This window comes from Heterodontus francisci, chromosome X (genome assembly GCF_036365525.1).
Source record: "Heterodontus francisci isolate sHetFra1 chromosome X, sHetFra1.hap1, whole genome shotgun sequence".
In the NCBI taxonomy this organism is placed as follows: domain Eukaryota; kingdom Metazoa; phylum Chordata; class Chondrichthyes; order Heterodontiformes; family Heterodontidae; genus Heterodontus; species Heterodontus francisci.
Genome location: NC_090421.1, coordinates 5,176,232 through 5,192,939, shown reverse-complemented (window position 1 = coordinate 5,192,939; position 16,708 = coordinate 5,176,232). Strand labels below are relative to the sequence as shown.

Below are 16,708 nucleotides of genomic sequence, written 5' to 3'. Positions count from 1 at the left end.
ACAAGTTGCAATTAGGAACAGGAAAAAGGCCATTCAGCCCCTCAAGCCATGATTCAATTAGATCATGGATAATCTGCACCTCAAGCACCTTAGCTCCACATCCTTCGGTACCCTTACCTAAGAAAAACTATCAGACTTAAAAGCTCCAATTGATCCTCAGCAATTGGTGGTGGGAGGGGGATTCTAGATATCTAAAGCCCTTTGTGTAATAAAATGCTTTCTGATTTCCCAAAAGACCTAGCTTTAATTTAAAGATTATGTCTCCTCACTCTTGAATCCCCCACCAGTAGAAATAGTTTCTGTATGTAACCTATTGAATCCTTTTTATTATTTTAAACACCTCAATCGGCTCACTCCTCAATCTTCTATACTCAAGGAAATTCAAGCCAAGTTTATGCAATATATTGTTCCCAAGGTTCAGTGCCCCAAATCCAGATAGGGTCTAACCAGAGCTTTATACAACTGAAGAATAACTTCCACCCTTCTGTATTCCAGAGGCCGTGAGATAAAGACCAACATTTAACTCTTTGAAGAAGTAACATGTGCTGTGGATAAAGGGGAACTGGTGGATGTGCTGGTTTTCCAGAAGGCATTTGATAAGGTGCCACATCAAAGGTTATTGCAGAAAATAAAAGCTCATGGTGTAAGGGATAACATTTTGGCATGGATATAGAAGATTGGCTAGCTAACAGGAAACACAGCAGGTAAAAGTGAGTCATTTTCTGGTTGGCAAGATGTAACGAGTGGTGTGCCACAGGGATCTGTGCTGGGGCCTCAACTTTTTACAATTTATATAAATGACTTGGATGAAGGGACTGAAGGTATGGTTGCTAAATTTGCTAATGACACAAAGATAGGTAGGGAAGTAACTTGTGAAGAGGACATAAGGAGGCTACAAAGAAATATAGATAGGTTAAGTGAGTGGGCAAAGATCTGACAAATGGAGTATAATGTGGGAAAATGTGAAATTGTTCATTTTGGCAGGAAGAATAAAAAAGCATATTATCTAAATGGTGAGAGATTGCAGTGCTCTGAAATGCAGAGAGATCTGGGTGCCTTAGTGCAGGAATCGCAAAAGGTGAGTATGCAGGTACAGCAAGTAATTAGGAAAGCTAATAGAACGTTATTATTTATTGCGAGGGGAATTGAATACAAAAGTAGGGAGATTATGCTTCAGTTATACAGGGCATTGGTGAGACCACATCTGGAGTACTGTGTACAGTATTGGTTTCCTTATTTAAGGAAGGATGTAAATGCGTTGGAAGCAGTTTAGAGAAGGTTTACTAGACTAATACCTGGAATGGGCGGGTTGCCTTATGAGGACAGGTTGGATAGGCTCGGCTTGTATCCGCTGGAGTTTAGAAGAGCAAGAGGCAACTTGATTGAAATGTACAAGATCCTGAGGGGTCTTAACAGGGTGGATGTGGAAAAGATGTTTCCTCTTGTGGGAGAATCTAGAACTAGGGGGTCACTGTTTAAAAATATGGGGTCGCCCATTTAAGACAGAGATGAGGTAGATAGATTCTTGAAAATCAAAGGGATGAAAGGTTATTGGGGTAGGCAGGAATGTGGACTTGAGGTTACAATCAGCCATGATCTTATTGAGTGGCGGAACAGGCTCAAGGGGCCGAGTGGCCTACTCCTACTTCATATGTAACATTCCATTAGTCTTAAATGATTTGTGTACCTGCACCCCTAAATCTCTCTGCTCCTTCACAGTTCTTAGTTTCTCACCATTTTGAAAATACTCCAATTTATCTTTCTTGGTCCAAAATGGATGGTCTCACACTTGCCAACCTTGAGCTCCAGTTTCAAAAATGCCTCCACAATTTTCTGATGTATTTTCAGTTAGGGAGTCAGAGAAGTAGTCAGGGTGTTCAAAATGATTAACCTTTTAGATACTGACAAACCAGCCGTTTTATATATAATTTGACAAACTGCTAGCAGTATGATCATTGTAATATAAATTCACTAACATTGTTAAATTTGATTTTTTTTTCTTCTTGATCACTGGCATCATACTGTTTTCTGGCTGAGATGGCAGGCAGGTAATCCACTCCCAAAACAGATAATAGCCAGCTAGAGTAGGTTAAGTATACAAGGGCAGCCTCCAAATATACCATAGAACTATAGAAAAATTACAGCACAGAAGGAGGCCATTCAGCCCATCGTGTCGACAATGGCCGAAAAAACTAGCCGCCCAATCTAATCCCACTTTCCAGCATCTGACCCATAGTTTTGCAGGTTACAGCACTTCAGGTACATATCCAGGTACCTTTTTAAAAAAAATTGAGGGTCTCTGCCTCCATCACCATTCCTGGCAGTGAATTCCAGACACCCACCACCCTCTGGGGAAAAGGTTTTTCCTCATGTCCCCTCTAATCCTTCTATCAATCATCTTAAATCTATGCCCCCTGGTAATTAACCTCTCCGCTAGGGGAAACAGGTCCTTCCTGTATACTCTATCTAGGCCCCTCAATTTTGTACACCTCAATTAAGTCACCCCTCAGCCTCCTCTGTTCTAAGGAAAACAACACTTGCCAATCCAATCATTCCTCATAGCTGCAACTTTCGAGCCCTGGCAACATTCTTGTACAGAGGAGATTTACTATCTCCAGAACAATTATGTCATTGAGTCATAGAGATACAGCACTGAAACAGGCCCTTCGGCCCACCGTCCTTTCTGTAATGTGGTGACCAGAACTGTACACAATACTCTAGCTGTGACCTAACCAGCGTTTTATACAGTTCCAGCATTACATCCCTGCTTTTGTATTTCTATACCTCGACCAATAAAGGAAAGCATTCTATATGCCTTCTTCACCACTCTGTCTACATGTCCTACCACCTTCAGGGCCCTGTGGACATGCACTCCAAGGTCTCTCACTTCTTCTACCCCTCTCAACATCCTCCAGTTTGTGTATTCCCTCACTTTATTTGCCCTTCCCAGATGCATTACCTCACACCTATCTGGATTGAATTCCATTTACCACTTGTCCACCCACTCAACCAAACCATCTAATTTTCCACGCACTTGCTTCCAAATTCTGTGCTAATGTTAAGTGATTTATTTAAACAGGATGGTAATATCATGTTGTCCCACAGCAATAGGCAAGATGCTAACAGTTGTACATGTTACTGTTGTGTCCATAACATTTAGAACAGCAATGCTTTTAAGCAACAAGAAAACTAAACAGGATCAGCATCTACAACTGATAAGTGAAGGAAAAGGATTTTTTTTGCTCCTTTGAAGGCAGTATTTCATAATGGATTATGGTTCTACCAGCAATGGGAAAGGAGGAAGAAAAACAAAAGACTGAGAACCAAGTCCAATCCCATCTTCCCCAAATAAAGAGAAACACAACCTCACAACTTGCAAATTTTATTTTCACACAATAAAGTAACATGTCGGAAAGCAAGATAGTGAAGTCCCCTGTACATCGGACAAGTAATGAATTGATGCATTAACAATCCACTCGTCGCACCCAGCAATGCAGGAAGTCACGTGTGTACAACTGTGTCCAAATGGATTTCAGTGTTGTATCAGCAATACAAGGAGGGATCTGAAATATCATTACTACTTTAGGAATTGACCTATATACAATACCTGCAAGATCAGTGTCCGCAATTGAACGCAAGGGAAGTACAGCCAAAGATGGATCCCAATTTTTTTAAGTCACTTGCAACATCCATTCTCTTCCTCAGTACTGCACTGGAGCCTTGATTGAGCCTAAATCCTCCACAACTTCTGATCCAGAGGCAAGAGCATTAATCAACTAAGCCAAGATTGCATAAGTTATGCAGCCCTAACTGGCTGCAGTTACTGAATGAGATTGCTGCGATGCTACCAGTAATGGAACCAGAGCAATCTACAGCACTTAATCATGAACGTCTATGTTTATGCCTCCAATCTCATTCTTAATTTAATATCTAGTTTTCTTTTGAGAATATGAGAGAAAAGTGAATAGAAAGATATGCTGAGAGGCTAATGTAGATTGAACGGAAGGAGATTAGTGTGGCGTATTAACACCAGTACAGACTAGTTAGGCCAAAGCCTGTTTGTGCTGCAAATTCCATGTAATCCCATGCAATAGTATTCCCACTGTGCCACACTTTATTGTAATTACCTGATGACACCACTGGAGGTCACCTCTTGCCAATATCCTTGGCCTATTTTACTTCAACAGTTGAGATTCAAAAAGAAAAAGTGAATACCTTAGTGATTCAAATAGCTTCTCCATTCTAATCTCATCATAAATATTTTAGTATTTATATAGACGTAACCTTCGAAACCACTCGACAGAGTCCTGAAAGCAAATTCAGACAGGATTCAGTGATTGACCAGCACTACTTAACTCACCTTCACTTTGAAGAGCTGGAACCTGTCATAGCCGCTAAGCGCATTATACTGTTGAACTACAAGAAAGTCCCCAGCAAGTTAACATCCAGTAGCCCTACGGGAAAAGGAAACGGTGGATCCTGTCGGATGGTTCCCCGAGCAGACCGTCAAAGTCATTTGGCGGAATGCCTCATCACCAGAACTTTCAAACAAGCACCAAGACGTAGCTTGGCTGGTGGTGAGAAGGGCCCTCCCCGTCAGATCCTTCCTGCACGCCTGAAGTCTCGCCCCCTCCACACAGTGCCCCCGCGTTGGCTGTGGTGGGGAAGAGATGGTCGCCCACCTCCTCCTGGAATGTGCCTTTGCAAAGCAGGTGTGGAAAGAGATGCAGTGGTTTTTGTCAAGGTTCATCCCAAGCAGCTCTGTAACACAGGAGTCTGTGCTCTACGGGCTGTTCCCAGGGACGCACACCGAGACAAACATCAACTGCTGCTGGAGGACTATCAATTCGGTGAAAGACGCCCTTTGGTCTGCCCGAAACTTGCTGGTCTTCCAGCGCAAAGAGTTGTCCACCACCGAATGTTGCAGACTGGCACATTCCAAGGTCCAGGACTACGTGCTGAGGGATGCACTAAAGCTTGGGGCAGCCGCAGCAAAGGCTCAATGGGGAAAGACCACAGTGTAAGGTTCCCCCACCAAGCTGGACTGAGGGGCTGGAACCATGGGAAGCCCCTCGAACTGTATCGTTAATATTCTCAATTGCTGTAAATGTAAAACTGTAATTGACATGACAATTGTGAAACGGAAGGGTTGGGAAGAAACTCATGACATTATTGAAAGAAACTGATCTCTTTTGCAATGTTTGTATTTTTTCGTGCTGTTTGGAAACTGTTTGGCAATGTAATTTTTACAGATTTTTATGAATAAAGTATATTTTGGAAATATAAAAAAAAGTGCTGCACAATGCGGGAAGAATGTACCCAACGTGGCCCTCATCCTGATGACCACCTTCGTGTGCGGCTGCATCAAGCTGTGTGTAGACCTCCAGTACGCAAACTCCAAGTGTCACTACGTGCTGAGGTTCTATCTGTCCCCGGTGTTGCGAAGGATGGGCATGGTCACATTGCCGCAGAACGCTCCATGCAATTGGACTGTGCCGTACCACCTATCCTTCGTGGAGCAGTTTCTGTGGGAAAACACCTTTGACCACCGGTCTGCACGGAATGTCCTCAAGGCCCTACGGGAAAAGGAGATGGGGGATCCTGTCGGATGGTTCCCCAAGCAGACCGCCAAAGTCATTTGGTGGAATGCCTCATCACCAGAACTTTCAAACAAGCACCAAGACGTAGCTTGGCTGGTGGTGAGAAGGGCCCTCCCCGTCAGATCCTTCCTGCACACCCAAAGTCTCGCCCCCTCCGCACAATGCCCCTGCGGTGGCTGTGGTGGGGAAGAGACGGTTGCCCACCTCCTCCTGGAATGTGTCTTTGCAAAGCAGGTGTGGAAAGAGATGCAGTGGTTTTTGTCGAGGTTCATCCCAAGCAGCTCTGTAACACAGGAGTCTGTGCTCTACGGGCTGTTCCCAGGGACGCACACCGAGATAAACATCAACTGCTGCTGGAGGACTATCAATTCGGTGAAAGACGCCCTTTGGTCTGCCCGAAACTTGCTGGTCTTCCAGCGCAAAGAGTTGTCAACCACCGAATGTTTCAGACTGGCACATTCCAAGGTCCAGGACTACGTGCTGAGGGACGCACTAAAGCTTGGGGCAGCCACAGCAAAGGCTCAGTGGGGAAAGACCACAGTGTAAGGTCCTCCCAGCAAGCTGAACTGAGGGGCTGGATCCATGGGAAACCCCTCGAACTGTATCGGGAAAATTTTGTGCGCTGTAAATGTAAAAACGTATATGGCCTGGCATTGAAATGGAAGAGTTGTGAGGCAACTCATGATTGTATAGAAGGAAACTGATCACCTTTGCACTGTTTGTATTTTTTGACTTGATGCTGTTTTAAACTGTTTGGGAATATAATTTTTACAGATTTTTATAAATAAAGTATATTTTGGAAATAAAAAAAAAATTGCTGCACAAAGAACAGCCAGGCGCTGTGCAAATGACTACTGGCAACACCTATGCAGTCGTATTCAGCTGGCCTCCAACACTGGAAACATCAGAGGAATGTATGATGGCATTAAGAGAGCTTTTAGGCCAACCATCAAGAAGATCACCCCCTATCAAGTCTAAATCAGGGGACACGATCACTGACCAAAGCAAGCAAATGGACCGCTGGGTGGAGCACTACCTAGAACTGTACTCCAGGGAAAATGTTGTCACTGAGACTGCCCTCAATGCAGCCCAGATTCTGCCAGTCATGGATGAGCTGGACGAACAGCCAACAAAATCGGAACTCAGTGATGCCATTGATTCTCTAGCCAGTGGAAAAGCCCCTGGGAAGGACAGCATTACCCCTGAAATAATCAAGAGTGCTAAGCCTGCTATACTTTCAGCACTCTACGAACTGCTTTGCCTGTGCTGGGATGAGGGAGCAGTACCACAGGACATGCGCGATGCCAATATCATCACCCTCTATAAGAACAAGGGTGACCGCGGTGAGTGCAACAACTACCGTGGAATCTCCCTGCTCAGCATAGTGGGGAAAGTCTTCGCTCGAGTCATTTTAAACAGACTCCAGAAGCTGGCTGAGCGTGTCTACCCTGAGGCACAGTGTGGCTTTCGAGCAGAGAGATTCACCATTGACATGCTGTTCTCCCTTCGCCAGCTACAGGAGAAATGCCACAAACAACAGATGCCCCTCTACGTTACTTTCATTGATCTCACCAAAGCCTTTGACCACGTCAGCAGACGTGGCCTCTTCAGACTACTAGAAAAGATCGGATGTCCACCAAAGCTACTAAGTATCATCACCTCATTCCATGACAATATGAAAGGCACAATTCAGCATAGCGGTGCCTCATCAGACCCCTTTCCTAGCCTGAGTGGTGTGAAACAGGGCTGTGTTCTAACACCTACACTGTTTGGGATCTTCTTCTCAGTGCTGCTCTCACATGCGTTCAAGTCTTAAGAAGGAATTTTACTCCACACAAGATCAGAAGGCAGGTTGTTCAACCTTGCCAGTCTAAGAGCGAAGACCAAAGTATGGAAGGTCCTCATTATGGAACTCCTCTTTGCTGACGATGCTGCATTAACATCTCACACTGAAGAGTGTCTGCAGAGACTCATCGACAGGTTTGCGGCTGCCCGCAACAAATTTGGCCTAACCATCAGCCTCAAGAAAACGATCATGGGACAGGACGTCAAAAATGCTCCATCAATATCGGCAACCACACTCTGGAAGTGGTTCATGAGTTCACCTACCTAGGCTCAACTATCACCAGTAACCTGTCTCTCCATTCAGAAAACAACAAGCGCATGGGAAAGGCATCTGCTGCTAGAGAGCCTCGAACTGTATCGTTAATATTCTCAATTGCTGTAAATGTAAAACTGTAATTGACATGACAATTGTGAAACAGAAGGGTTGGGAAGAAACTCATGACAGTATTGAAGGAAACTGATCTCCCTTGCAATGTTTGTATTTTTTGGTGCTGTTTGGCAATGTAATTTTTACAGATTTTTATGAATAAAGTATATTTTGGAAAAAAAAAAATCTGCTGCTAGAGTGTGGAAAAAGGCACACTGACACGGAACACAAAAGTCCGAGCATATCAAGCCTGTGTCCTCAGTACCTTGCTCTACGGCAGCGAGGCCTGGATAACGTATGTCAGCCAAGAGCGACGTCTCAATTCATTCCATCATCGCTGCCTCCGCAGAATCCTTGGCATCAGGTGGCAGGACTATATCTCCAACACAGAAGTCCTTGAGGCGGCCAACATCCCCAGCTTATACACCCTACTGAGCCAGCGGCGCTTGCGCTGGCTTGGGCACGTGAACCGCATGGAAGATGGCAGGATCCCCAAGGACACATTGTACAGTGAGCTGCCCACCAGCCGTCTACGTCACCGCTTTAAAGACGTCTGCAAACACGACATGAAGTCCTGTGACATTGATCACAAGTCGCGGGAAGCAGTTGCCAGCGATCGCCAGAGCTGGTGGGCAGCCATAAAGGCGGGGCTAAAGTGTGGCGAGTCGAAGAGACTTAACAGTTGGCAGGAAAAAAAAAAAAGAGGCGCAAGGGGAGAACCAACTATGTAACAGCCCCGACAACCAATTTTATCTGCAGCACCTGTGCAAGAGTCTGTCACTCTAGAATTGGCCTGAATAGTATTTGCTTTGCTTCTAGGATACTGACATTAGTGTCAACTAGGAGCTACCTACTCAATCCAATTCCCTTCATTCAGTGGTGGAAAAAGAATTTAGGACACAAGGTGGGGTACTTCAGATTTTGTTTGCAACTCCACTTTTTCTGCCCCACACCAGCATTGAACAAAAAAGTTCCACAACTGTAAGCTAGAGCTCAAAGCTAGGAACAAGTTAAGGGCTAGAGCTCAGTTTGTAGAAGCTGAAGAGAATGGTTTTTAAAAATGGAGTTTAAGCTAAAAGGTCTAGCTCATCCACGTCAATTTCAGATATGCTGGCAACCTCTACTGGTGGTGGTGGGTTGAGTAGACAAGCAATGTAAAGCTTTTTTGCTTCCAGATACCACCACAACTTGGGTGAGGGGGTAGAATTGAAGCAAAACCTATAGTGATACTGGCTAGAATATATCTAGTAGATAGCAAAGAACTACAGCATAGGAGAAGAAACATTCAGGGAGAATAGAATGATCAAAGGCAGGAAAGAGAGGGAGTGGATGGAATAAGCCTTGGTTAAAGTCACCAGGTTGCATTATACAAGAGTCAGACTGTATTTTCCATGACATGGGGCAAACTGGCATATGCCAAGGTCCAGGACTACATGTGTCCAGGGCAGCGACTGCAAAGGCTCAATGGAGAAAGGCCATGGTCCAAGGCATTCCTGCTGTAGCACAGAGGGACTGCAACCTAATGTAAAAACCCTCAAGCTATATGTTTGACATGAAAAATGTACAAATGAGTACCACACACTTTCATTAGTTTGAGGTACCTCACTAAAGTGGAATACAGTTACATTTCTATTTGAAAAAGTAGATATATTCTAAAAATTAAGACATCGGGGTCTTTGCTGGAAAAAAATGTAGCAAAAGAGTTACAAAGTAAAAAGATATCCAGCTCCATAAGATGGAAGGGAGTGAAATATAGCTGGCTCCATCAAGTGAATAATTTGAGGCAGAGGTAAGACATGGAATTCTGGCAAGATGGCAGTAACTGGCTACACTTACCCTTTCGAACTAAAAGAAAATATACCGCCATGATTCACTAAAAGCATGTGCATTAAGAATGTGGACAACTTATCGGCGCAACCAACATAAAGTGGAATTACACCCAACCCAAGTCATTGTTTCCAGAAGGGGTGAGGGGAAAAAAGCTGAAGCAAATTGGCAAGGAAAGAATTTTGAATACAAGTCTTAATTAAAAGGGCACATAATTTAACTTGTACAAGAGAGTTAGATTCAAGAGTGCGCAATACAATATATGGTCAGATGTCCCATTTGGGAACAGTGCCCTGCTCAGTATCTTCCCTGCTCGTGTCCTCTTTTTCCTCCTCCCACAACTGCCAGATATCAAAGCTCAATCACCCATCATTTGCTGTTTGAAGCCTTTTGCATTTTGGCTGCCACATTTGCATAGGTAAAACTGCACCTCAGTTAAATTACTTGTAGATATCCAGGAGGATACAAGTTCAAAAAAAAAATAATAAAATCAGTAACTGAAAATGCATAGGTGAACCAAGAGCTAAAATACCAATTTAGGGTCATAAATTACAAAGTTTACTTGAAACTTAAAATGCATATGGTGATAAGTTGAGCTCAATTGTGATGCTATTAACAAGTAAATGGACAGAATACATATCAAGCTGATGCCCATGACTCAGGACCATTAAATGTCAGCACACAAGCTGGGGAAATAACCAGCAGGGAGGGGCAGTTTTAGTTTGGAGTGGGAGTGGTATAAATGGATTGCAAAATTGCTCATTAAAAAAAAAAGTGTGCAGGCTTTGGAGGTTCAAACTACTTGCTCACTTTAGCAACAGAAATCAGGAGAAGTTGAGAAAGGTGGAGAAGGTCCAGTGATTGAATTTTATTTGAGTTTAAAAGAATGAGACAATGAGGGGCAATGTTAAAATGTTTATGTAACAAACATTATCCCTGTTCAGCATCTTTATTACTTAAATAAAAGTAAAAACTGGCAAGTTACCACCCCAGTCTACACTTGATCAGTAAAGTGATGGAAGGAGTCATTGACATTATCAAGTGGCATTGGCTTAGCAATAACCTGTTCATTGACTCAGTTTGGGTTCTGCTAGTTCCTGACCTCATTACAGCCTTGGTTTAAACATGGACAAAAAAAAAAGCTGAACTCAAGAGGTGAGGAGAGTGACTGCCCTAGATATCAAGACAGCATTTGACCATGTAGGGCATCAAGGAGCCAGAGCAAAACTGGAGCCAATGGGAATCTGGGGAAGAGAAAAAAGCTCTGCTGGTTGGAGTCATACCTAGCACAAAAAAAAAGTCCCAAGACATCACTGCAAGAGTTCCTCAGGGTAGTGTCCTAGGCCCAACCATCTTCAGCTGCTTCAAATGACCTTCCCTTCATCACAAGGTCAGAAGTGGGGATGGTCAATGATTGAGGAATGCTCAGCACCATTCCTTGTACTTAGTGTGTAGCAACGCAGCAAGACCTGGACAATATCCAGGCTTGGGCTCAAGTGGCAAGTAACAGTTGTGCCACACAAGTGTCAGGCAATGGCTGCCTTAAACAAGCAGAATCTAACCATCTCCTTAACAATCAATGGCATTATGATTGCTGAATCCCCCACTAACATCCTGGGGGTTATCATTGACCAGGAACTGGAGTAGCCATATAAATACCATGACAAGAGCAGGTCAGAGGCAAGGAATCCACAGCAAGTAACTCACCTCCCAACTCCCCAAAGCCTGTCCATCTACAAAAGGCACAAGTCAGGAGTGTGATCGAATACTCTCCACTTGCCTGGAAGTGTGCAGCTCAACATTCAGGAAGCTGAACACCTCACAGGACAAAGCAGCCTTCTGGATTGTGGATGGGGTACCATTAACTCTCTTCACCGGCACACTTTCCAAACTCATGACCTCTATCATCTAGAAGGTGAAGGGCAGCAGATACATGGGACCACCACCTGCAAGTTCCCCTCCAAGCAACACACCATCTTGACTTAAAACTATAATTGTTGTTCCTTCACTGTTGCTGGGTTAAAATCCTCAAGCTCCCCAACAGCACTGTGGTTATACCTACATAAAGGATTGCAACAGTTCAAGAAGGTTGCTCACCATCACTCGAGGGCAATTAGGGATTGGCAATAAAGGCTGCCCTACCAGTGATGCCCACATCCCAGAAACCAAAAAAGCCACCTAGTGTTATTCAGAGGTTGCCTGGGGACTACAAGTTTAGCTGTTGACCTGAAGCTAAATCAATGAGTAGCTATTGTTTTGGTTTTTAAAAACATGTGCTACAAGGATCAGCTCAAGACAAACAAGCATGTCAAAAAGGTATTGATCATATGCATAAATGATAGCCACTTAGACTTGATTCAGTTTAGGCAATATTTTTATTTAAAGGAAAAGAGAATGTACAAAAGTGAAAGCCTCAAGTTTAATGCATAAATCCTAAACTCTGTGGCAGAGTACCCCCTCACATTAGCTCAAATGCACTCAAAATTACCAGTGCACAGTAATAACTAATCTATAGCATGAGAAAGGCCATCTGTTTAATACATTGACAGTGGCAGTTACATTAGATACATCAGTAAATCAGAATTCTATTACCATGATTAGTTACAACAATCTTTAATAAAGCCTTGTTTAATTACAAAAAATACAATTGCATTTTAGAAGGGATTGTGAATCTATTCACAAGTCACTTGAGCAGTTTCTTGGCACTGAAATTGAACTTTACAGATCCTGCAAAGAAAATGATTTTTAAAATCTGGAGGTGCCCACAATTATCTGGTTCACATCCATTTAGAGACATTAAGACTTGACCTGTTATCAAGTGTGCATTTGTCTCATGTAGTCTCCCAACATGAGCAGACCATCACTTTTATACTAGTGAAATACATTTCATGCTAGATACTCAAGGAATGAGAGCCACATATGGCTTTCCCCAACTCAGACAAGCTACTCAACTATGAGGAACTGGAACCATATCTAGCAATGTGCCAAATGAGAAATTTGACCAGAAGTGTTTGTGAATTAAGAACAGTGTTATCAGTCAAGCTTTGCAAGAGCAATTTTACAACATTTAAAGAGGCAATAAAAGTGAACATTAAAAGTTTCATATCTACACCTAGATGGAGTCAAACTACCAAAAAAGTGACCCAATTCAGAATTGGTCAGATTTTAGAAATATTTTCTCAGTGCATGATTTATACACATACAGAAATGGGTAACTAGGCACCAGACTAGAAGAAATGCAAAGAAATTATGGGAACCAACTAGTAAAGTGCATCAAAAAAGGTTAAATTCCTATGCAAGGCTTAACTATTCATCACATGCTCCCAACACTGGTTGATTTAAAGGCTTGAAAATTTAAAAAATTTATTCTTTGACCATTACCTTGGGCAGTTGTCAAAGAAAACTACTCAATCTCAGGAGTCCCCACATTCAAAAGTATCTGAAATTGACAAGGTACTGTGCTATGGCCCAATCTCTACATAGCAGATTGAGTGGCATGTGGCCATCATTGATATGTACTGCATAAATGATTTCAATCCTTTGCTAGAGAACTAAAAATTTCAGGAATTCAATTATAAAAGTCTTCTAGTAGGACTGGGCACTTTGTTTAAAACTGAAGTTTACAGTGAATCTTAGTGACTTATTTTTCAAGGAAACTGACTTTCATAGAAAAAAAAAGTATCAAAAAAAAAAAACTGACTCCAGAATATAAAGTTCTATTAATGCAGAGTGTAGTCACCTGCAAGAGGAGACCCTTCAAGATAATCTAGATTCAGGAACTGATTAACTATTGCACTAAACCTACTCATTAATTCTAAAGGTGGGGTGAGGAGGTGGAGGAAAGTGTTCTTGTGCAAGCTAGTGAAAAATTACTGTTTCCAAAGAAAATGTTTTTTTTTTTTAAAGCTACAGTATTCTACTAGTCAGTTCAGTACCGCTTTCAGGTCAAACTACTTCAGTGACAACTGAATCCAGTACAAGTGAATAAAGCTAAAGCTTTTGCCTCCTTCACTGCCATGTCAGTTTTAGCTCTTTGAAAATTTTGTTCCAAGTTATCAAAATATTCCCTTTCCAAATGAAGGTTGACAAAAGACTAGTATACATCTAACTGATGCTGCTGTTAATAGGCACTGCATTGAAATGACAAATATGGAAGCCAGCCTGCACCAGAAAAAAAAGCAAAAGCAAAAGTGCTCTGTAATTCAGTCATTTGTGTACATACACAACCCCATTTCAGTAACCTGAACAAACTTAGGACAGCAAGTGGCTGGTGGGCTGAATTATCAGGACATGTAGTGACTAGTCATTATAAAGCTTGCCCATCAATCCTCCCCCTCCTTCACGTAAAGGTTCACAGCTAGCTTATTTACTCCTCAACTTTGGGATACATCCAAAAAGAGCAAAAGCATACTAGTGCAGTCCAACACTACTATATTTTGAAACTGCATTCATTTTAAGACTGAATTTCTCACCTGTGCATTATTTAGCCTTAGTGTGCCATTACTTATGTTTCATTCCTGCAAGCCTGCATATGCCTCTTACAATTAAGCTCCAAAAGAAGAGCACTGCAATTAGCTAGTGCAACACAGCTACAGAAGTTAAAGCACCCAAGGTGAACCCAATAGTTGTTTCACCAGTTTTAAAAATGGATGCCAGCTAAAGATTTAAATAGACCATGCATGGTTAGTGAATTCAAAATTACACAATGCCTGGATTTCAATGCACTAAAGTAGATTAGTCAGTGCCCAAGAGTTACAAGAACTAGTCAAAAAATGTATTTAATTATAAATTGTAGCAGCCAAATTGCTTACTCTAGGATACCTATGCCACTATAGTACAGGGTCCTTCATCTGTACTTTCCAACCTAGAAAGGGCCAATTCCTACAAGTTGCCAAACTTAGGACTTGCTTGCCAAGGTTAAATGATGCAAATACAGATACTTGTATATTCTGTGCAGTTTCAAAATATAGGCCAAAAAAAATTGATAAACAGGGGGATACTGCAGCTTGGAATTAATTTTAGATTTTGTTTTGAAAATAATCTGCAGGTGTTTAAAAAAAGCTTCAAGAACTTAGACTAGACAAGTGCATTCCCATAGCATAAAAGGGAAGGAAAACCAAAAAAAAAAAAAATAGGTTGATATTTGCATCAATAGCAAAGATGGGTGCAAGTCAAGTCCCACATCCATTCTGCAGGTACTTTACTGAAGCATTGCAAAGGCATGGATGTAGTAGAGATTTCATTTCAACTTTGTTATTGAATGTGCAGTTGTCAACTTGGAGCAAGCTCCCTTCACTGTTTGCTTAGTTGCTACTACAACACTGGCTCTTGTTCTGCTGAGATGGTTCATGGAGATCCACACCTCTGTTGCGCCCTGTTGTTCCACTGGCATTCTGAAGTTCATTCTTTGGCAGCTTCTTGGCTGGAAGATAAAGATATGTGTAATGGTGCTCCCAAGTGATACAGGAGGTTTTAAAAAAGCCTTTGAAAGCAGCTTAAAATCATGAGAACCACTCGAGATGAAATATGCAGTATGCATTTTAAAAGTGGCAATGTTTAAAAATTTAGTGTGAACATGGAAGATTCTGGTTGGAATTGGAGAATGTTCCATCTTAAGGCTTCAATTATTTTTCACTTGTGCCAAGTGACTAATTTTGTCAAGTTTCCACTATATTATATAATGCCAGTGTTCAGGAAAATTAACTTAGAAGTTGAGGCTCTGAACTAGTGACTGTAAAACCAGTCCTAAACCAACAATGTCTATTCCTTTTGGCAGCATTCCCTTCTCCAGGCTGCTGTGCCATACTAAACCCCAATCTTCACAAAGTTCTGAATCTTGATCAAGCTGCCAAGGCCACCTTTTGAAGCCAGAGGCTTGATTTGCGCAATGAGATTCCTACCTCTAGAAGCATTGAGAGTTAAAAAGGCAAGTGTAGAAGGAAGGTATATTTAGAAATATTAAATAGCTTTTAGTCCTGCCCAAGGAGCCTGCAACTTGCACTGCTGGCAGCCCAAGGGGTTTAAAAAAAATCCAATTTCAAGAGCTTGCATTTACATCACGCCCATCACATCCTCAGGACATTGCAAAGCGCTTTGCAAAAAAGTAATTTTGTAGTGCACTTATAATGCAGCAGCTAATTTGCGCACAAGGTAACAAACAGCAAATGAAATGACTGAGCAGTTAATATTTTTGCCAGCACTGGTTGAATGTTGTCACACAAACTTTCCATTCTTCAATCAGGTCACAGGATCTTGTGTCTACTTGACCAGATATGGGGCCTCTGTTCAGGTCCCCATTTGAAAAAAACAGTACCAATTCCTTAGTACTACACTGGAGCATCAGCCTAGATTATGTATGGAGGTCCTGAATTGGCACATGATTTGATGTGGTTACCAACTGTGCCAAGCTTGAAGGACATGAATTAAGCCAATAATGTGACCCATTCCACAGCACTGCAAATAGAAGGCAGGATATGGTATTCAACAATTTAACTATGCCAAGTTTCTTTCCATCCTTCAAAGGCTGTGTATTACAGCCTTGGATATACCCAAGTTACTGTCCATTTGTATTAATGGCAACCTCAACTAAATTAGAAATGACTGCAAATAAAGATGGCATAGTTACATCAGTTTAAAATCTAGACAAGCAGTATCTGGGGTGGGTGGGGCAGTGTGGGAAGACAGATCAGCATTGCTTGCACACAAACTAAAATTTCAACACGAGTCATTTCAGGTTTGACCATACAAAAATTTTAACCTAGGAGCATAAATTTAACTATGCCATTCAGAGCAACACTATTCCCAATTTGAAAACCCCAAAATGCATTAAGCTATGTACCCTTTGGCTCTCCTTCATTTAGTGTACTTTTCAGTACATTAGTCACTTGGTAGTACAGAATTTGAGTATTGCTGGAAAAACATGCTGTTGAAGCTTTGTTTTGCACAAGTCAGGGCAGAAAAGAATGCCAAATTTCAAAAGGGAGCAACAATTTATACTACATGAGAAAGGGTGCTGATTGGTCAAATGTTGCCATGGAGAACACATGAAGGAACTATTGCCCCTATACAT

The 16,708-nt window shown here is 42.1% G+C and overlaps 1 protein-coding gene across 2 annotated transcripts in view; it reads right to left on the bottom strand.

Moving 5' to 3' along the window:
* Positions 1-11,995: 11,995 nt before the first annotated feature.
* LOC137358680 (ras-related protein Rab-5B) overlaps positions 11,996-16,708 on the bottom strand; it is a 29,064-nt gene continuing 24,351 nt past the window's right edge. For both annotated transcript variants that reach the window (XM_068024874.1, XM_068024875.1), the window contains exon 6: positions 11,996-15,061. In XM_068024874.1, the coding sequence (XP_067880975.1) occupies positions 14,943-15,061 (119 nt within the window). In that variant the 3' untranslated portion in view covers positions 11,996-14,942. The remainder of the gene's footprint in view (positions 15,062-16,708) is intronic.